Consider the following 22187-nt stretch of genomic DNA (forward strand, 5'->3'; position numbering starts at 1 on the left):
TAGTATTTGCATTCTGCTTTATACAGCCCTTTATTTCTCTCACAGTATTTTAATACAGCCACACATTCCACACAAGGCTCTTCTCATTTACACGTTTTTCAGTTTCTGTTGTCAGACAATGGAGCAAGTGTGAAATAGTGACTGAAACAGTACAAGCTCTTTGTTAAAGGTACAGTTTTCTTCATTGCAGTTTGTAAACACAACAACTGCCACGCCCCCTGCCCCTGACAGCAGTTGTCAGGACTGACCCATGTTCAACCGTTATTCACATTGAGCTCCACTCTCCACTTTGGCCTTCAATTGTCTCCTTTGAATATTTGCTACTATCACCAAGATAACGACTGGACACCAACAAGACTGGAGAAATGGTGGATACACACTACACACCCACCCAGACCAACACCCTAGGCCCACTCGGGTGTAAGGTGGTAGCTAGCACCCGCCATCCCGGGGTTAGCACCTGTGGCTGCTCCAACTGGGCTAACCGCCACCCGGGCCCGCACCCTAGGCTTCCGTGCTCACTGTGGCGGTCCTCCTAATCGTCACACCATAGCCCCCGAGGATCCGGTTGCTGGTGATGGCCGGCAGGTATGGGTCATCCAGCGCCTTAGCCTCGTAAACCAGCCTCTCCCGGAAATCTCCATTTCATTTCTGAGGGAGAGTCTGGCCTCATCCCCATTCTAAGCGTTTGGCCTGAAACCCTCAGAAGGCCGAGCCAATCAGCGTCGCCGCTGTGATTGACACAGCACTTTGGCCAATCAGGGGCCGACTGGTGCAAAGCCCTGTCACTACACCAACTTGCTGATTGGCTGAATGGGGTTGTATGTCAACGCTACTACTCCCGCCCTGCTCCCGCCCACCCCAAACGCTTACAACGGGGATGTGGCCAGACTCTCCCGAGAAATGAAATGCATTTCCGTCAGAGGCTGGTTTACGAGGCTACCAGCGCCTCACCCGGACAGTACTTCTTTTTCTTCTCAGCTAAGTGTTTATCCGCCATTTCTCCCAGCTTGAAGGCGTCCAGTCGCTTTCTTGGTGGTAGGTTTTATACAAGCCAACAGCACCACACGCCCAACTTCACCTGCGCTCTGTCATTGGCTGGGGATCAACAGAGTGACTCCTCACCCAGAAACGTCCCGACAACTCTAAAACATCAAAATACAGGCAGGGGGGTGGGAGGGGGGCTCTGCAGACACAGCCACTACTGTGATGATTAAGCAGGATTTCTTTTGTATATGTCTATATTTTGTTTTTTTTAAGGAAAATCCTACAGACTGTAAATTTAACCAGCAGTCACTGACTACGTTCATGCATACCATGCTCCAAGTAATGTTCGTATTCTGAACGTCAAAAACGTGAGCTGGTTTTTCCGGTGGAATTGTATCTTGGTGGTTTCACTAGTTGTCATAGTTGCGGTAATCGCATGGATATATTAACGCTGGCTTTTAACAATGGATGTCCATTTGTGTGATCCATGCATTTTACAGATTTTCAATAAAAAAAAAAAAAGATCCATGCATTTACCACGACTACTGAAACCATGGAAACCTAAACATTCAATTCCACCGGAAGAGCAAAACCGGTTTACGTTTTCGACATTCGGAAAAAGGTGGATAGCAGCTACAGGAATATTCCCATTTACACGTGACTCAGCATTTTCTGTCCAAGCCAGAGATGAACACTATAGTAGTAGTGGCAGCAGCATCATGACGTTCTCCACAGTGGTTCCCACCACCCAAGCACATCATAAAGTCTCTCCCTCTCCTTGAAAACAACACCTTCTCTATGAAGTAGCCACATTTCTATTGGTTTACACAAACTGGTGTAACAGCTGTAAACCAGGGTGTGCGTTACCAAGAAGTTGTAGGAATGTAGGAATGTAGGATGCAGTAGGAATATTTAGGGTGTATACAGGTCTGAAAACATGGGTCTGGGTACTCTGCTGGTATTTCTATGATGATTGTTTACCCTGAATACGACTGTATATTGATGAAGGTGTATTTGTGTACTACAAGACAGTGTACTAACTAAAGTATGTGAACTGACTTTACACCTTCAATACACTCTCTCCCCCATGAGAAACCAGTCAATAGCCGAGCCTCTGTGCTGATAATCAATATATTCAGACTGGTGGCGGTTGTGGTGGTGAGAGTTCATACCGTCTTCCACAGAAAGGGATGAAAAAAAAAAAGGAATTCAAACCAAATCAGGTATTGATCTGTGCATATTCTGTGAGATTTATAACTCTACCCTGTGAAACATGGAGGCCTTTTGTGGTTGCTTTTTTTGTATCTGCTGTTGGAAAAGTCTCTAAGATCACAAAAGAATCAGCCTGGAGAGCGCCAGTGAAGAGACAGACTTATAGAACGGATATTTTACTGATTTTGAAGGCGTTTGGTGGAGGGATGGAGAGAAGAAATAAAAGAGGCAGACAATTAAATTTTTAGCTCAGACTTTTAATGTAAAATGTGTGTAAACAGGCCAATCAGGTGGCGCAGGCCTCCTGTGATCTGTCTCCTCGTCCTCTGACTATACATTTACACTCTCTTTGTCATCCATCAAGCGCAGGACAGGATTTTATTCTCTTACTGACCAATTCAGTGCATTAGGCAGCGACTCGCCAGCGGAAGTCAATAAGTACTTTGTTTGTTTAATGCTCACTCCTCTCTATCCGTGCATCTCTCTGTCCCACCCCACCCCCCCACCCCCCACCCCCCCCTCCAACACGCAGACTGTTAACATTCGCCTCATCTGCCGTCCAGACAGGAAATCTATCTCTTCAATAGTCTCTCGCCCACTTCGTCAAACCCCTCCCCTCCTGGGATGAAGGTGTGTTTGAGTCTATGTGCATGAGCGGCGGTAGAAGCGATGGCGGTGATTGGTAGACGGCCGTGACCCCGTATGGTTTTTTATTTCTGCCTGGCTCACCTTTGACCTCTATCTCGCTCTTACATACTTTCACTCCTCTCTTTCATTCCTTCAGGCAGATTGTCAATAACAGCCTTCCCATCGCTGTTTATTCCCACAATGGCCCCCGTCTTTCTCTCTCCACATCCGCTCGCTCCACCAGTGTGAACGGCTGCGGCGTTTGATCCTGTCCTCGTTTTACCCTCCGTGTTTCTCTTCCGCTGTTGTGTAATAGTGTCTTACCATGTCCACTTCTTGTCTCTCTCTCAGATCATCGCGCCCGGCGGAAGAGCATAGCCACCGGGAAGCAGCCCAGCATGGAGGTCCCTCCCACTGCCCCCCTTCAACCCTTCCGACAATCCGTGAGTAACCCTCCCTGTCCCCGGCCTCGCTCGCTACCTCCGTCCCTCTCGCTGTCCCTCCTCCCTCATCCCGCCCTGGGCCCGCCCCACACCTGTGGCCGCCGGGCCAGCGGCACCCCGCCTCACCCCTACCCCCTCTCCCTGGCCGTCTCCCCTTCCTTCGCCTTGTGCCAGCAGCAGCAGCACCAGCAGCAGCAGCTAAAGGGCTCGAAGAAAGGGCCCGGCACGCCTCCCTTGCCCCACTCGCTGCCCCTCTCCCCCTCCCTGTCCTTCACCCTGCCCCACTCGCCTGCCGCCTCCTCCTACTCCCCCCCCTTCTCGTACTGGGGCGGAGACTGGAGGGCTGCCGGTTCGAGTCCAGTGGCGGGAGGAACGCTTATTGCACCACTGCCCCCTGTTGAGGTATGTGACACAAACAGAGCTGAAGCAGAGACACTGGCTACGTTCACATGAGCCACAGATATTCATACGAGCAGCTTTTGGTTACAGGTGTGAACATGTTGCCAGGGTGAAGAGGCCTGTACATCTCTGTCTCTCTCTCTAGTCTGCTGTGTCTTAGAGGCCGTACCACTGAGCTGGAAAGTCTTAGCACCAGAACAAGAAACTCACTGTTTTTAAATGTTCGATTTTGTGTTTTATATTTTATCATCATCCTTCCTCCCTTTTAATACGATACAAAATGATACAAATTACTTTATTAATTCCCAAAGGGGAGTTCATTTGTCTGTCAGCTCATTTGCAGAAGAATCAAAAAGCCTGATGGCTAAAGGTACAAGGGATCCTCTATATTTCTCCGTCCTGCAGCAAAGAGAGGAGCCGTCAAAATGTATTATTTATTTTATTTTTAATGGCACCCATTGATCTCCAGTTATTTCCCAACAGTATTAATTAGTGGACTTTTAAAACGTACTTGAATTGTTTGATGAAACACATGAATCTGCATGAATGTTTGTCAGAGTTACCTCATTGTGCTGTGTGGTAATGTAGTATGAGTGCAGACTTATTTTAATATGCTGCTCTGTTAATTAGTTTGTTTGTACAATTTAAGTGTCATCATAAAGGACATAGAATAATAGAACTGCATGAATATGCACAGGGGACGAGGGAGGCTAATTCTCTGCAACACACACACACACACACACACACACACACACACACACACACACCGTCACAAAAAAAACAAACCTCAAATTTAATCAAGTTTAAGCATCAACATCAAGCAGACAACACAAAACAGAGAGCACAATCAGAGCAGAAAAGAAATGAAAAAATGAACATAAAATGAAATACAGAAAGACAAAATGTGAAGAATGTTAAATACCCATTTTTAAGGTTGTAGAGTTTTTATTAATTCATGATTTACAGTGTGCTACTATATACACACTACTGTATATACCGGCCAAAAACAAAAAGACTTGGAAACTTCAGAAGCCAGATGAGCCATTAGAGTGAGCTTCAATTTGATTTGGTCAAAGTTTTTTCATCATTTTTTCAGTGGCTGAGATGAGTGTTTCTATATCAATATTTCAGGTTGTCTGATCAAATAAGATGAAGCAGCCTGAAGCAGGAGGCCAGTGTGTCCCAGTGTAAATGCAGACTGCAGACAGCCCCTCGCAATGCACACTGTCATAACTTTGTAATTTCCTCACTGCCAATCACCTGACACATTACGAAAGAAACAGACATTTTGAGAAAGAGTCCCAAGACTGCAGCCAGTCATGTCGGAGTCGTAGCTGTGAGCTCTGATGTTCTCTGCTAACGGGAGAGTTTTGATCTTTCAGGCGACGTCTGCTCCCAGGCAAAAGAAGTGTGACTTTAAAACAGCACAGAGCCTGAGGAAAAAAAAAGCACATGGACCAACTTGTGGAATAAACTCTCTCTGTTGTTCCATAAACCTCACAAGTGCAGTACAACACCAGAAACAAGCCAATCAGACACACAACTACAGAGCAGACCCGAGCACACAGCTGCATGAAAAAGGCCGTGACACGTACAACAGTTACGAGTTAGTTGTTGATCAGTCGGGTGGAGGAAATGTTTAATTGACTGGTGAAATCTGAAAATACTTGATCACAAACAAAAGTCTTCTATTGAAATTGTCACTGAAATGAGGATATTGTGAGAAAAATGTCTTGACGTAGGATAATGGTCCTTGTGAGTGGTAAAATATAAGACAAATTTAAAAAGAAATCCAGTTTACCTTCCCATGCTTCAAGGTTAAGCCCTCAGATGTCTCGTTTTGTCTGACCAACAAACAAATTGTCAAAGATATTTTATTTTTTATTTTAATGTTTATTTAACAGGGACGATACATACAACATTGCCACAAAGAATGAAAAATGCGATGCATACAAGACGTCTAGCTTCAGCTAATTTGCAGTCTTTGTCCCTGGTCAGGCTAAAGAAGGATAAAAGATACTGAATACAATAAGTGCAATAATACATATACAGTGAATAATACAATATTCAATTTACCTTAATGAATGGTGAAGAAAATCTCTAAAATCCCGACATTCGAGAAGTTGAAACCAGCAAATGTTGATAGATTAATGTATGAAATGCAGCTTACTGTTGGAGTCTGTAACATAAATGGATACCAAAGTACAGATTATGTTCTTCTAAAGTATAGTGGATAAAAAGAAAATGACATAATATGATTATATGAAATACTCAATTGAAGTACTGTATAAGTATACCTCAATAAATGCGCATCGGTAAATTCCACCACTGCGGCTCAGACGACGACGCCACAATAAACTCACCTTCCATGACACTACACCACTGCTCATTTGCAGCTTTTCTATTAGCTCACACACTCGTTCGTTTTCAGACAAGTTAGACAATTAGTGTTTTAAACATTACTGTCAAATTACGTGCAGCCAGTAAATGTGGACACGGCAAATTGAGCTGAAACACTGAATGACATCAGTAATTTAACCTGAAATGAACCCAAACAGCAGCAGCAGCAGCAGCAGCAGCAGCAGCAGCAGACGTAGCCGGTGGAGATGAAGCTGATGCTCCTCCTATCTCTCTCTTATAACCCACTTCATTGTGGTTTATTGTGATTCAGGGTTTTCCTCTCTCTCTCTTTTCCTTTCTCTCCCTGTATGGGAATACTTTTACTTTTTGAGACTTAAAGTGTCAGACGGAGCGGCAAATCAAATCAGATTTAGTCATGCAGGCTATTAGCTTGGAACCAGCAGATGGAGCCAAGTCTTTAGTCATATCCTCAAGACAGGCTTCAAAGCCATTTGACTCATGCCAGATGACGAGGTGTCATTTCCCTCCAGTCATTCTCCCACTGAATAATGCTGTTATGCTATAGGTACATAGACGGTATTACTGCGAGATGCACCTGAAAGCTGAATGGGCTGAAGCTTCTCGAAGGCAGAGTGTTAAATAAAGAAGAGAAACCATGAAGTGATATTTCATGCATGTTCCTCCACTCCAAAGCACTAAAGTTACTTTCACAGTGAACACTGTAAAGCTCAGGGTGTGAAAGCAGATTTCAAATTTCACATTTCTGGTTTACAAATGTAACAATGTCTTTGTGTTGAAATACTCTTAGTGGGACGAAAACTCCTTCAGTTAGATAGGAACTATCTGGGGCTGCAACTAATTAATCTGTGGCTTATATTGTTAATTAGCTGCTTTAACGATTAGTCTCTAAAATGTTTTTTTTTTTTAATTGTGATAAATGCCAGGCACAGTTTCACAGAGTCCAAAGTGATCTCACTGTGAGTCTGCTTTTTTTTTTTTTTTTTTTTTTTATAAACATGAGCAATAATTAGCAAAGATGAGAAAAGAAGCAAATGTTTGGCATCTCCTCAAAATAATAAAACATTATACTTCATTGACACAGATTTATTTATTATCAGAATATTTCTGTCAAATGACTAATAATGAGATTAACGGAAATGTCACACCTCTCTGATGTAGTTTGACTTTTTCCCCAATGTTTTTTAGGACATAAAATAAATTTCTTTAAAGAACCAGATCATTAAGTAAGAACAATCCAACCACAAATGTCCTGGATCAGACTGCAGGGCTCTGTGGTATTTAGTCAGGTGCTTGTGGTTCTTGCATGTTCACACACCACCAGGTAGATGTGTGTGTCCCACTTCAGAAAAATGAACACACAATGCATTCACCTTACACTAAATGCACATTTTTCCCTATGCGTCTTTGAAGTGGTATCCCAGAATTCACCGCGGCCTGCTGCTCCACACCAGCACAAGCTGTTGGCTGTTGCTGCTGTAGTTTGGTTTTAGAAAACAAGTCCAGCGTTAACGAGCACCATGTCCCAACACTGCAAAATGACTCGGCAGATGGTTATCTCTGAATATTAACAATCTGCTCCAAATGAGATTGATAATAATAAAGTGGCGTATCTGATACTGTCAAGATAAACACTAAATATCACATCCACTTATCACTGAGTGTGAGAAATAGGCATTAAGTCATTAAGAATGTTATTAAACAGAAACCATTCAAAAATAATATCATGTTAGATCTGCAGCCGGCTCATATAACCTGCTTCTACATCACCTGCTTGATTATAAATAGCTTAAAAAGTGTTTGATGTGTAATAGTGTATTAGTTGAGCTGCTTATCATCTGAGTTGTGGGATGTCCTCATTCTGCGAGTGTCCCAGTGAGTTCTGATGAACTTCCACATGTTTAGTGTCAAGGGTCACCTGGACACAGTGCTAATAACTGGAAATACATCTCACATGTAGACACTTGGCTTTTCACAAATAATGTGTCGGCTTGTTAGTGAACAATTTTCTGATTCTGTGTCTGAGATTGTGTGTGTGTGTTTTTTTTAACATGTAAAAGAAGCTCATGTGAGACTGTGTGAGACCTGTACATGCTGGACTGTGTGGCACACCACTGCCCACCACAGGATCTGTTAGGACACTGCAGCTCACATGTCTGGTTTCTTGTTGTTAATAAATGTACCTTGTGCTCTCCCCCATCACGCATCATGTGTCTCATTCTCTGTGTGTTTGTGTGTGTGTCTTCATCTGATTTTGGTAAAAACACATCTGACACAAACGGCCCTACCAAAACCACAAAACCACGTCTTCATACTCGTCAACCACACATGACTCTCCTGTCCTCTCATCTCCTCCGTCTCACGCCGACCACTTCACGTGACACGCGTCCTCCCTTTTACTTTTCCATCTGTTTGCCCTTGTTGTGGCTCTCCTCCTCCTCCTCCTCCTCCTCCTCTTCCTCCTCCTCCACCCGCTCCAGAGTTTCCTCAGTAGAAGGTTGAAGGGCTCGATCAAGAGGGCCAAGAGTCAGCCCAAACTGGACCGAACCAGCAGTTTCCGCCACATGATCCTCCCCCGCTTCCGCAGTGCCGACCAAGACAGGTCAGTGTCTGAGTGTGTGTGAGTCAGTGATCTCGAGCGTTCGCATGATGTGGACTAGCGTGTCTGTGTTTGGCCCTGCAGTGTGTGTGGCTACATTTATGTATGAAACCAGTTGCTCGCGGTCTGTTTGTGTAAAGAGGGTTTCGGCATCTCAAGCAATTCACGTTTCCTCCTGCTTTTACGATCTGAAGCATCTTTCTGATTGAAAATGGACGCCGGGATGGGGCCTAATGCAGTTAGTTGTCATTTAAAACCAATTCAGGATCAGTATCACTTAGGGAAAAGTGCAGGTTTTATTAGATGAGGGGACGGCTACACAGAAATTTGTTATGATATTATTGAGTTAGGACCAGAAGTGTGTTTACTGGTACAAGGCAGCGTGTTGTTTTCCAGGAAGACAGAGGGAAAAATTCAAGAATTCAGCATTTTAGGACTGACTGTATCATGCATCCCTGTGATGGACTGGTGACATGTCCAGGTTGTCACCCCAGGCCTGCTGGGGTGCAGCCTCCGCTCAAGATAAACCCATAAGAAGATTGTAGATGGATAGATGAGATTAGAACTTGTCTATCTATAGGTTACAGATGTTCTGATACTTAGCAATATCGGTTCTGATGTTTGAACTTGCTGATTTGACACCACTACATTAAAGGGATAGTTCAACATTTTGGCAAATTGGCCCATTGCCATAATCGCTATAGTCATAGTAGTAGGTTTGTTACCTTTATTTGTCGATGCAAGCTATTTTTAGAACGGCGGAGCAGAGCCGCAAGCTGCTCAGAGCTACACTACGGAGGGTAATAGGATTTCTTGGTTTCCCTCGTCAAACAACTCCAAAACGCTTCCGTGGACAAGTTGTGACCTGCACATTCACCACGCTATGAGATAATAATGGAATGTTACGAAACTGATTCGTTTTCGAGGTAAATACAGAGACTGCTTGCTGAAAAACTGTCCCTGAACGCAACGTGCATCAGCGGTTTTGCATGAATTTACCTCTAAAACAACTCTCGTAATGTTCCGTTATTATCTCATAGCGTGGTGAATGTGCAGGTCACAACTTGTCCACAACAGCACTTTGGAGTTGTTGGATTGTGTATTTGATGAGTTTGATGAGGGAAACCAAGAAATCCCATTAGCCTCCGTAGCGTAGCTCTGAGCAGCTCGCGGCTCTGCTCCGCCATTCTAAAAATACCTTGCACCGACAAATAAAGGTAACGAACCAACTGCTATGACTATAGGGATTATGGCAATGGGCTGATTTGCCAAAATGTTGAACTATCCCTTTAAGTGTTTTATTAATTCTATAGATGTGATAGTGTTGTTATTGTTGTCAATTTCAATTTTAATTTATTTAAAAGGGACAATGTACAGTTAAAACATAAATGTTGCCATTTGATGCACTATACCAGATTATAGCTTTAAGCTAATTTGCATCTGCAGTCCCTTGGCAGATGTATGGTATCCTGTGCCATGGTTCTAAATACTCCTGTTATCCATTATCTGTCTGTCTGTCTGTCTGTCTGTCTGTCTGTCTGTCTGTCTGTCTGTCTGTCTGTCTGTCTGTCTCTATCTCCATCTATCATTGTAATAAATTGTTGTTTATTTTAGACATTCAGATCCCACTGCAGTGTCACACTCAGCATCATTTGCTGTTTCACTGTTGAGCCAATGGAAAAAAAACAACAACATCCCCACACTCTCCATGGCAACCAGCAGACAGCCATATGGCAGCTGTATAGACCATAATGAGTCAGTGGGAGATTTGCTTAATTATACCTCCTCTGTATCCTGTATGTAGTTGTAGCAGCACTGGGACTCTTCAGGCCCAGCAGCTGAAGAGGTGCAGTAGAGTTAGAGGATACGATTCTTCAGTTAGTTGTTATTTTGAGAAAGAAAACATTACACCATTTCTTTTCTCTTTTTTTCATTTGAAATTTTACAAGTATTATCTGTTTTAAGATTTAATGTGCTTGTCTTCTGGATTAGTTAAGTATTTGTCTGAGCTACAACGTTTAATAAAATACAAAACACGTACACTCTCTAGAATCAGATTTCATTAAGGTCAAATGTGACACTGTTGTTTTGTTCTTTCGGTTTATTATCCCCCTAAGATGAAGAACAACAGCAAATCACCACAATTTAGAAGCTGCAACAAAAGACTTTTTGTTTGGAAAACAAAATGTCAAAATAGATGCAGACTAATTTTTCTGTGGACGGGCTAATTGACTAATAGTCTGAGCTTTGATTTTTATCCCTCCAGTTTTTCTGTGAGCTCCCACTGGACGGCTGCAGCCAAGACCAGCTCAAACTTCAATGTGAACAAGGTCATCTTGATAGTTTAAACACAGGGCAAACGTGCACTCAGGAGAGCGTCTGAAACTTTTTCCTGAGCTAGGTGTCTGCCAAGGTGCGTTTCCACATGATTTATTCATTTGGAGAGGTTGGATGTCTATTATCCCCGGTTGGTCTGAGGAGACTCGCAACGGACAAAAAAGTCAAGAGCCTTGTGAAGTCGAGGTTGTTTGCCAAGACCCTCACGGCTGGTATCCATTTTCACAGCTCCTGGTTTTCTCTGGATGTTTTCTGTCAACGTTGTCGGTGAACATCTGCAGCTTTCTTCATTATTATTCCTTTTTTTTTCACTTTATTCATCCAGGGGGTGTTTCGCTGAGAACACATGCCCTTTTTCGTTATGGATTGAAATTCATGCAGCCATAAATATGCCTCTGAGCTCCCAAACAGGCTCTGAAACCTGCATATATTTCACACACTGTTTGTCGATACTTTGTTTGAACTGACTGGTCAGTGGAGTTCCTTTCTATACAGTGCTGTAGGTCAAACAGCTCCTAACTCTTCAATAAACACACATATATCAGATATTCGGTTATTTTTCCAGAGTCCAGCATTGACTGTATAGTATTGAGAACACTTGTGTATATTAATCAGTGGAGAATCTTTCAGTTGCTCTTTCAGTTAAACATTGGTGAGCATGTAAATGTTACAAAGTACTGATACAGAGAATATTGTCTCATCCTTTCTGTCAGCAGACAGCTTCTATGTCCTGACGGTTTTTAAAAAGTTTTCTGCCCTACAAAGCCAGGCCTCATTATATCAGCAATATCAATTAACCTGGGATTACTCTTTAATTATTTGATTAACTGTTTAATATGAATAATGAAAAGGGCCCATCACAGTTAGTTTGCTGCAGGCAGAGGCAATGTCTTAAATGTCCAATAAACCATCCTAAGACATTCACTTAGCATTCAAATGAAGCAGACAAGCAGCAAATCATCACGTTAGAGGAGCTGCGACTTATTAATATTGATAATTTATTAGAAATGACGCATCATTTTTTTAAAATATATTTAACCAAATGCTCTCTCTTCACCATCAGTCAGATCCTTTTCAATAAGAAGCTTTCTGCATCTCTCCTTATCCATCTGGAGCTGCTCAGATGTGACAGGTTTACAAGGATTTCATCACAGATTCATCTTTTGCTCTCAATTAATTTGGAAACATCCATGTGCTCATTCAGTTCTCTGAAACAGTTAGAATAGTCACAGTGTTTCTACTCCACAGTTTCTCAGATGCCAGTGTGACATTTTCATGTTTTGCTCTGGTCGACTGGCAGCTGAAGCCCACATGAAGCAGAGAAACCTACAGCGCTAAATCATCTTATTTTGAAAGCCCGTTCCTGCTCGTTTGATGTTTTTGCTCTGAAAATAATAATGAAACCAAATTGTTGGCAATTAATTTTGTCAGAAATGTAGCATTCAATTAGCATCTCACTCCTTTAAAATGAATTCAACATTACTCTGCAGCCAACGTTTCTTTTGTTTATTCATCTATTTTAAATTAATTAGTCCTTTAACGTCAGTATCAAGAGTAAAGTGTCCAGAAGTTTTAAAAGTCAAACTAACTTCTTCATGTCTTTCACTTTGTCCAACAAACACACCAAAAATCAAAGATATTACATTTACACAGCAGTTGTCAAACAATCTATTAAGTGCCTGAAGCACATTTGTACCATTCTAATCTTTTATTAATTGAACAGTTTTGCAACCTGTTTCAATTTCTATTTTAGTGTTCTATATCTGAGTCTATATCGTTGTATTTTTGATTCAGGAGACAAGTGACATATAATTTTATAGAAGCTATTATAATGAATGATCCTGATTCACTGACGACGTGTCAGTATCACCACAGTCTGAGAGTTTTCTATCTGCTCATTCAGCCTTTGTGTTTGGTCTGTCATCACGGCTGCTGAGTGTGTTCTCAGTCGTGTGCTTCATCAGTCGTGACGCGTTAACTGTAATTCACAAGGTGTGTCAACCCCCCACCGAGACCCTCTCTTCCCACTCCCCTCATCCACTCTGACCCATTCACATCCTCCCCTCCTTTCCTTCCTCTCCTCCACTCTCACGCCGTCTTTCTGTCCAACACATCCACTGTTTACATAATCAACGTGATTTCCTGTGAGAGGTCTTCTCCCTCGATCCCCCACCCCTCACCTCTTTCTCTATCAGTCTTCCCTCCTCTCACATCCTCTCATGACCTCCCCCACTCACTCACTCACTCTCTCTCTCTCTCTCTCTCTCTCCTCTCCTCTGTATTCTCTTCAATCTGACTCATTCCTTTGGGTCTATTTTTATCTCTCCCTCTCTCTCTTTCTCCCTCTCTCTCTTTCTCTCCGTGTTTCTCTATCCCCCCCCCAGTCCCCTACATGTACATGTAATCAGTGCTCTGTTGATGAACGTTATGATTGAACATAGACAAAGGCAGTGAAAGCGCAGGGGAGAGCCTGAGAGTCGGATGCAGCACGAAGGATAAACACAGTTTTTTTCTACAGCATCTGTACTTTTTTTCCCTCCTCCTTTTCATCCCTCTTTTCCTCTCTGGTGGAAGGGGGGGGGGGGGGCTTCATCACACCTGACCGTTCCTTGTCGTTCTCTGGTTAGACTAACTGTGCCGTCATACACCCGTGGTAGCGACTCTCTGCTGAGCTGGTCTGTAATTTTACGTACTTGGTGCATGCATGTGTGTGTGGGAGGAAGTGTGTAGGTGAGCATGATGGCCAGGCTTTAGTGGAAACCCGAGTCTTTTACATACTCTATCTGTGTCAGGATTAATGTTATTATCAAGGCTATTCTAAATGATTGTGTGTAGAGTTTACAAATGTTTTGCCTGTGGGGGGAAATACTAGAAAGTAGACAGTTGTAAATACCAAAAGTTAAGATATCTGCTCTTAAATCTTTTGTTCCGAAACCTGCAATGAAAATAGACAAAACTGTAACGCATTGTGGAAAAAAGGAAACGTTCTTTTGATGTTGCGTAAATGCTGATATGATACAAGCCATCATTTACATTTCAAACATGGTCATAATGAGCATTTCAGAATAAGAGCACAGGATCAGAGTCATTTTGCCGTCCACTCAATCTACTGGATTTTCTTTCAAATTCAACGAACGAGTCTTGTGTCTGTTCAGGTCACAGCTGTCTGTTAGATCACTAAGAATGGACACTTAAAAGGATTTGCCTTATTTTTCAGTGGCTGGCGTGTTTTCATCTTTCTTTCCTTTGCCTTTTAGCGATACAAGGTTAATAGCTTTGACTAAATATTAATTACTTGCTATCAGCAGCAAAACCAGCTAAAAAGTTGAAAAGTCAGATACATTATAAAGACAGTGAAGGTAACATCTTTACCTGAAATCAAAAGAAAATGTATTGTATTTTTGAGGTTTTTCTTGATTTGCCGATAGATCAGTTAAATGTATTTTTTTTACAGGTGCAAGATCTTATTAAGTGAGTTTGTCATTATGTTAATGTTGTAGGTCAACACATTGTGTATGACTGATTGTCAGTACAAACGGATAAGGATGAAAAGAAACCCTGGACAAATGAAGCTTACACAGAAGCGGTTTTAAAACCGGTTTTAAAAGTGAGTCATTCCCCAAAGACTCCCATGTTATAATGCCCTACAGTTTAAAACAAATCACCTCCAGGTGCCATGAAGGAGGTAATGAGCTGGAGAGACCAAAATAGTTTTGTGTACCAGGTTTATTTCTGCTGTAAAGTTGGACATTTTAACATGGGAGTCTATGGGGCATTGGCTCACTTTTGGAGCCAGCCTCTAGTGGCCGTTTGAAAAACTACAGGTCCTGGTACTTCTGTGTTGGCTTCATTTTTCAGTCTTGGAGGTTGCAGCTGGGTGACATCACAGCGGTTATGTCATTCCTTATAAGCAATTTATGGGTGAAATCTTCCAAGAGCTTCAATGAACCCACTGTAATTAAGAATTAACACAGAATCACCTTATTTTGACAGAAATCATGTCTTTTATGTTCTTGTGTGCACGACTAAGGTGGAAGACCATCTTCAATGAACGAGCGCCGCTCTTGTCTCTTCTCCACATCTAACCACAACTATCGTTTCTCTCAGGACCCGTTTGATGCAGAGCTTCAAAGAGTCCCACTCCCATGAGTCCTTGCTGTCTCCCAGCAGCGCCGCAGAGGCGCTGGACCTCACTCTGGATGAGGACGCCATCATCAAACCTGTCCACTCGAGCATCCTGGGACAAGAGTACTGCTTTGAGGTGAGACCTGAGCTGCACGGTGTGGACAAACAACACCACACTCACCATTCAAGTGAAGTGTTCACAGAAGTAGATAGCAACAAAACTCTTGTTCCTGACAAGTGACACTGATGTGAAATAATTTTTTTGTTCATGTTTTTAAAAAAAATGGACGACACAGGAAGAGTGAAAGTGAGCTCTAGTCCCTACATGATTTGCTGCAGGAGTCTGTTAGATTGCCCATCACCTTTCCATTAGTGGAACATGACAGAGGTTGAGAGTGAATGCAAGACACTATTTTGGCGCCTTCGTTGCAGTCTCCATAGTTACTAATGGCTGTGGTTGTTGAATTTACCATTGGCTATAACCTCAGGTGACTACATCATCGGGAACCAAGTGCTTTGCGTGTCGCTCAGCTGCAGAGAGAGACAAATGGATCGAGAACCTGCAGAGAGCTGTCAAGCCCAACAAGGTGAGGGGAGAGAAAGGGATGCGGTAGAGGAAGAAAAAAAAACAAAACAAGGATGATCCCTCTGTCTGTGTGTCTCTCTCTCTCCTCCCCGTCTCCCGTTGTTGTCTGTTTTCAATAAGAGCGCACCGCTTCATTTCTCTGTGTGAACTCCATCCTCGTGTCTGTGTGTGTCTGTGCTGAACAATTTAGCCGCTTCTCCAAGCAAATATTCAAGCTGCACAAGGTAACATGGCAGGGTGGAGGATTCAAATTGCTGTTGTGAAAAACTTTGATATCTACAAATCAGGTAAAGTGATATCAGTAAATTGCACGCAGCAGGCTGATGTTTACCAGCGCAGCATGTCTGTGATACATGATACTACAGGGTACTGAGGGGACCCAAAGGTAGAAGATGAGCTCTCTCACTGCTCTCTCTGAGACATTGAGCCTCATGCAAGAACCACACGTATGGACAGATATGGTCTTTTTATTTATTTATTAGCACTTGAAAAAAATATATATATAGAACAGCATGATAAAAGAGTGGAACAACAAAAATACATACAATGTATACAGTAGATACAGCAAATATGCAGGAGAAACCCCCCCCAAAAAATCCCTAAGGGCTTGTCAAGTGAGACAAACATTCAACATAAAAAAATAAGATTTACAGTAATGTGAAGAACAACATAAAACAGTTGATGTTGTGTGGTGATATAGGGGAAACAGGTGGTTTATGCATTGCAGAGGATTTCTGGCAGTCGGTGGATTATATTAATTAAAATTTTCTCTTAGGTTTCAACAAAATTCACAAATGATTATAAAAGCCATGTGCAGATGTCTAAAACAGCTGCCTCAGGACCACTGTTCACTGCACCACACACCTCCTGTAGAATATAATGCTCCCTTGTAAGTAATATCTCTGTGATGCTCATATCCCTCTGACCTCTCATGGCAGAAATACTTTTATGAGACTTTTTTTTTAGCATGTAACTGTATCCTCTTCCTCTTATTTGGCAGTTTCCGATTTTCTAATTATTTCTGGTCCTCGGGTGTGACCTCTGACCCTGCTGAACTTTTGTCTGCTGGTTTCCCAGAGCACGGTGTGAAATTCTTCCTTCTACTATTTGGTTTTGAACAGGGAGCCTTATATGGTTACATAGTTTTAGGAGCATTGATTGTAACGAAATGTCACAAACATGTATGGAGAGCTGATTTGGAGTTTGTTGAATCCGACTTGGAACACCCGTATGAACAAACCCTGACAGATAGGAGAGATCCTCAGGATAAGGATGTGAAAATGTGCTTGCATGAAGCCTAATGTCAGTGTGTCCATATGATAATTAATTAGCACAGATGAGAACCAGCTTTACTGTGTCAGTGACGGAGATAAGATGGCGTCTTTCAACATGAAACCCTTTCCTCTGTGCAGCTTTAATGTAGTGGCAGACAAATCCGAGTCCTTCGGTTTTCAGCTCAGAGTAGATGCACTATCCTCGCTCTCACCCAGATTTCATAATTCTGTGAAATTGTCCCATATGTCCCCGCTGTGTTATTAAAAAAAGTGAACAGGCATACATGATATGCAGCTTTGATGGCACCCAGAGACTTAGGAGTTATTAAGCCTGACTGAGTTGAAACATCACCCGAGCTGAATGCCTGGTCCAGATGCTCGGGCTGCGGGGGTCCTGGCTGAGTCATGGTGCTCCAAGGACTCCATGTGGGGGCTGTCTTCGAAAAAAAAAAAACCACCCAACCCCCCCGCCCCCTCCTCGCTCTAGCCCCAAACAACAACAAGCACCGAGCATCTCGGACCAGATGCATCCACAGTGATAAGACTGGCTGCGGAGAGAAGGACTCCTTGTGAGCCTTTTGAATCTCTCTTTGAACTTTGATTGTTTGGAGTTGTTTAAAAAAAGGCAGAGCGGCCCCTCCACCCTGTGATAAGGCAGAAACTAGGGAGGATGTGACATATCAAGGCGGAGGACTCGAGCCCATGCTGCTGCTGCTGCACTGTATGTGCACTAGCAAACTGAGCCACCAGATGCCCAGCACATTCAAACTCAGAGGTTTGGAATTAATTATGTCTGGTGTTTGGCGCTGGTTATCAAAGAGCATACAAATGGAGAACTTAAGAACTATGGATCTCTGCGACTCTCACGCACTGAGCTGCCTAAATTAGGATGTAAATAGTCTGAAGCAAACAGGGGGGGCTAACAACAATGGCATTTCAGCCCCAGTCGAAAATGACTCAGCCCCCGTTCGCTGAAACATCACTCTGCAATCAGCATGGTTCTCTCTCCTCCCATGGGGGATGTCAAATATAGCTTGAGCTTTGTGATCATGATAAGGGAGTGTAGCTGTCTACAGAAACATTACCACCATTGTTTGTCCTCTGTCTTTGTAGCACATGTGCATTGTGTCATTTGTATGTTCGTACAGTATGTTTAAGTGGATTGTTTCTTTCAGCCATTTCGACTTCTCTGCTCCTCCTATCCTTTTTTTTTTTTAATCTTTCTTTTTTGTGTCTGTCACAACGTCTTCTGTTGCTGTATTAAAGCTCAGAGTTGATAGCAATTTATCAAGTACAGTACAGCCACAGTAGATCAACCACTATGGCACCAGTCATTTCTTTCCTGTCATTGATTGTCTTCTCCTGCAGGCTGACCTGCTGTCACCCTTTATTCATACCGCACCGTCTCTGCTTCTATATCTTGTCCCTTTGCCGTTAATTTTATCTCCCCCCTCCCCTGCATCACAACCTCTTTTCTCTGTAGAGCAGTTTAATAATGGCTCTATTATTAGACGCACTTGACCTTACTTGACCTTACCTCATCTCTACCCAGGACAACAGCCGGAGGGTGGACAATGTGCTCAAACTGTGGATCATCGAGGCCCGCGAGCTTCCAGCCAAGAAACGCTATTACTGCGAACTTTGTCTGGACGACATGCTGTACGCGCGCACCACCAGCAAGCCCCGCACCGACACCGTTTTCTGGGGCGAGCATTTTGAATTCAACAACCTGCCAGCCGTCCGCAACCTACGCCTTCATCTATACAAGGAGACGGACAAGAAGAGACGCAAGGTGACAAAGAGATCTGTAACGTGGAGGTCTGAGAGTGCTGTGTTTCAGCTTCCTGTTCCTTAGACTTTATGGGAATAAAGACTCACTCAAATATACTTGAATTGAATCATCCTGAGTCTTTATGAAGCTTTATTGGACGTTTCTGTTTATTGTTTATAAGTCCAGCCTCAAGGTTTGTGTCAGCTTTAACAACAGCAGGCTGCTCTAAAAACCCATTTCACAGTACCTGCTCACAGACACAGCTAATGACAAGCTGGCGAACATGGTGGAGCATTTAGCAGCTAAAGAGCCGGATATCCCCCTCAGGGGTTGGTGGAGACCAAAAACAGAGTGGAAAAAATAACTGACTTTATCCAGGTGGCCAGAAACACCAACTCAATGATAATTTAACAGCTCCACGTGTGAACGAGCACTACGTTTCTGTGATTTCGTTGCCTCAAAGTGGTTAATAAATCTAATACTGCAGGTTTAAAGCTCTGCTGTGATTTTTATGGGAATAAAAAAGACTCAAACATTCAAATATTCCTCAAGGCAGAGGTGGAAGTAAAAAAACTCTTCATCAACCCTGGAACAATCCACCTGCTCCCCAACAATTTTACAACAGGAGTAATGTGTTGTGATTAGTAAAGCATCATCTCACCTACAGTAGAGAGATGCAGAAATATGAATGTCTTATATAAATGTAGTGTAGGTAGGTACTGTACGTAACAAAGTAAGGTTTGTAGGTAAAGTGCGGGCTCAAAAAAGAATAATACTACAAAAAGAATGAGTTGTGCCTTAGACCAACAACTCTGCAAACCTCCTGCACACACACAGCATTTTGGACATTGTGTTATTTGACAGGAAATAGCCTATTTTCTGCTCCTTTTAGTTTGTCCAAAATAATAGATTTTAGAAGCAAGAAAATGAATAGTGAGGCACAAATATGATCATTTTTATTACTCTCAATTTAATACAAGAGTAGCACCACCAACAACAACTCATTTCTAGCATCAAACAACACCCCAGGGATCCAGTGTTAGTCTTGCTATTCATTATTAATTCAGCGCTGCAGCCTTAAATGAACTTTTTTTTTTAACATTTCAAATTATTTTTGGAAAATATATGTCTTTGACATGTTTATTGACAACTAAAATCTCCCTCATAGGAAAAGAGCACATACTTAGGACTCGTAAGCATCCCCATCTCAAGCATCACAGGACGTCAGTTTGTGGAGCAGTGGTACCCAGTCATCCAGCCCAGCGTCCTCACCAAGGGAGCTGGCGTCGGAGGAGGGAAGATCATCAACGCATCCCTACGCCTCAAATCCCGCTTCCAGACCATGAACATCCTGCCCATGGAGCTGTACAAGGAGTTCGCCGAGTACGTCACCAATAACTACCGCACCCTGTGTGCCGTGCTGGAGCCGGTGCTGAGTGTCAAGAGCAAAGAGGAAGTGGCCTGTGCACTGGTGCATATACTGCAGAGCACGGGAAAAGCTAAGGTACCGACCGGACAGCGACGCTTCCGTTTGAACCTTTTTTGGTATCTGTCAGACTGATCAGAAACGCTTTTTCTGTCACTGTCGTCCAGAAGTCTAATTGAGTCTTCTGCTTCTCCAGGATTTCCTTTCAGACATGGCGATGTGTGAGGTGGACAGATTCATCGACCGAGAACACCTTATCTTCAGAGAGAACACTCTGGCCACCAAAGCCATAGAAGAGTACCTCAAACTGATTGGACATAAGTACCTCAAGGACGCTATAGGTGAGTCAGAACAACGGGCTTCTTGCCATTTGAGTTGCCAGTGAGGCAGTTGCAGATTGCTCACACTAATTTCAAGTTCATTTCCAATGCAGGAGATGAACTTCTGGAAGTTTTGGAATGACAAAACTTTTAATTAAAGTAAAAAGATTCTTCCTAAGACACTGTTGCCCACTTTCTCTCAGTCTGACTCACTCTTTTTTTTTATTTTGCTTGAAGAGATAGTTTGGTTAGTTTCAGATTTTTATTATTTTCCAACTTCTTAGATTGCCTTGTGGAGTATGATGACGTGTTGAACTGTGTGCTTATCCCAGTTTAGCACAAGTGTCTGATGTCTGAAAATAAGAAGCAGCTGTCAAACGTTGATGTTTTTTGCAAACTCTTTGTACATAAACCCAGATTTATGCATGAATGTTTTAACAAGTAGACTTATAAACACCTGACACTTACTTCAGAGGTTGGGACCACTATTTCCAGCATGATCCACCATCTGCAGATACTTCGCTAATAATAAAAAAATATATATGTCTCATTTCAGGAGTGTAATAATTATGAAAATACCTAAACTATCCCTTGACTAGTGAATGAATATGAATATTTCAGTTAATGGTGTTTTAGCTGGAATAAATCCAGCTACAGCTGCTTGAAGGTTTCAACACTGAACTGCTCTTTGAGATCATTTTTGCCGTGAGTTGCTAATGAAATGTCATTTGTAGGGGAGTTCATAAGGGCCTTGTATGAGTCAGAGGAAAATTGTGAAGTGGACCCCATGAGAACACCACCCTCTGTACTCCCAGACCACCAAGCCAATCTCCGAATGTGCTGTGAACTGGCACTCTGCAAGATTGTTAACTCCCAATGGTCAGTTGAGAAAAAAAAAAGAATTCTTTGTATCAAACATGTTAATTTCTCCCTGCTTTCATTTGGAAGTAGAGGGTCTGTGTCTGATCCTGTGGTGTGTCCCTTCACAGTGTTTTCCCTCGAGAGCTAAAGGAAGTTTTTGCCTCCTGGAGAGTGCGCTGTGCTGAGAGGGGTCGGGAAGACATCGCCGACCGCCTCATCAGCGGTTCCCTCTTTCTACGCTTCCTGTGTCCTGCCATCATGTCTCCATCTCTCTTTAACCTCACCCAGGAGTATCCCGACGAGCAGACATCACGCACACTCACCCTCATCGCTAAAGTAGTGCAAATCCTGGCTAACTTCTCCAAGTCAGTTGCATTTTTGTTTTATTTACATCCATAATGCTTTGAAACCAGTCACTAACCAGGACATTGATATATTATGTTAAACAGTTAAACAAAAAATATACAAACAACCAATCTCTTTATGTACAAGAACACTTTATTTAAACAGTAAATGACAGTGTCGTCTGCATACAGATGAAACAATCAAACCTAGAACACTTGTACCCAGGTACAGTGATGAATGGTGAATCCTGGCTCACACCATTAACTGTTGGTGCTGTTTAGCAGCCAGTAAAGCTATGAAAAGTAGAATGTTATTTCTCAACCGGACTAAAAAGTGACCATGTGTTGCCTTCTCCTCATTGCGGTTTAGCTGCAAAAGTTAAGTTGTGATGTTCAGTAATGATAAAACAACACAGTGTCAAGAACAACTGATTGACACAAATGCATTTGCCTATATTGATGGAATTATGTGTGTTTTTAGCCTGGTAGTTAGAACT

General features: G+C 42.7%; 1 protein-coding gene across 1 annotated transcript in view; it reads left to right on the forward strand.

The window, feature by feature from the left end:
- The window catches only part of syngap1b (synaptic Ras GTPase activating protein 1b), a gene marked incomplete at both ends in the record, with an annotated part of 140398 nt that overhangs the window by 95749 nt on the left and 22462 nt on the right, over nucleotides 1-22187 (forward strand). Inside the window, 9 exons of the mRNA XM_083990154.1 lie at nucleotides 3178-3269; nucleotides 8528-8649; nucleotides 15091-15244; nucleotides 15597-15695; nucleotides 18521-18760; nucleotides 19908-20243; nucleotides 20362-20506; nucleotides 21220-21364; nucleotides 21475-21711. Of these exons, the coding sequence (XP_083846280.1) occupies nucleotides 3178-3269; nucleotides 8528-8649; nucleotides 15091-15244; nucleotides 15597-15695; nucleotides 18521-18760; nucleotides 19908-20243; nucleotides 20362-20506; nucleotides 21220-21364; nucleotides 21475-21711 (1570 nt within the window). The remainder of the gene's footprint in view (nucleotides 1-3177; nucleotides 3270-8527; nucleotides 8650-15090; nucleotides 15245-15596; nucleotides 15696-18520; nucleotides 18761-19907; nucleotides 20244-20361; nucleotides 20507-21219; nucleotides 21365-21474; nucleotides 21712-22187) is intronic.

The sequence above is a fragment of the Trachurus trachurus genome (genome assembly GCF_905171665.1).
Source record: "Trachurus trachurus genome assembly, chromosome: 16".
Taxonomy (NCBI): domain Eukaryota; kingdom Metazoa; phylum Chordata; class Actinopteri; order Carangiformes; family Carangidae; genus Trachurus; species Trachurus trachurus.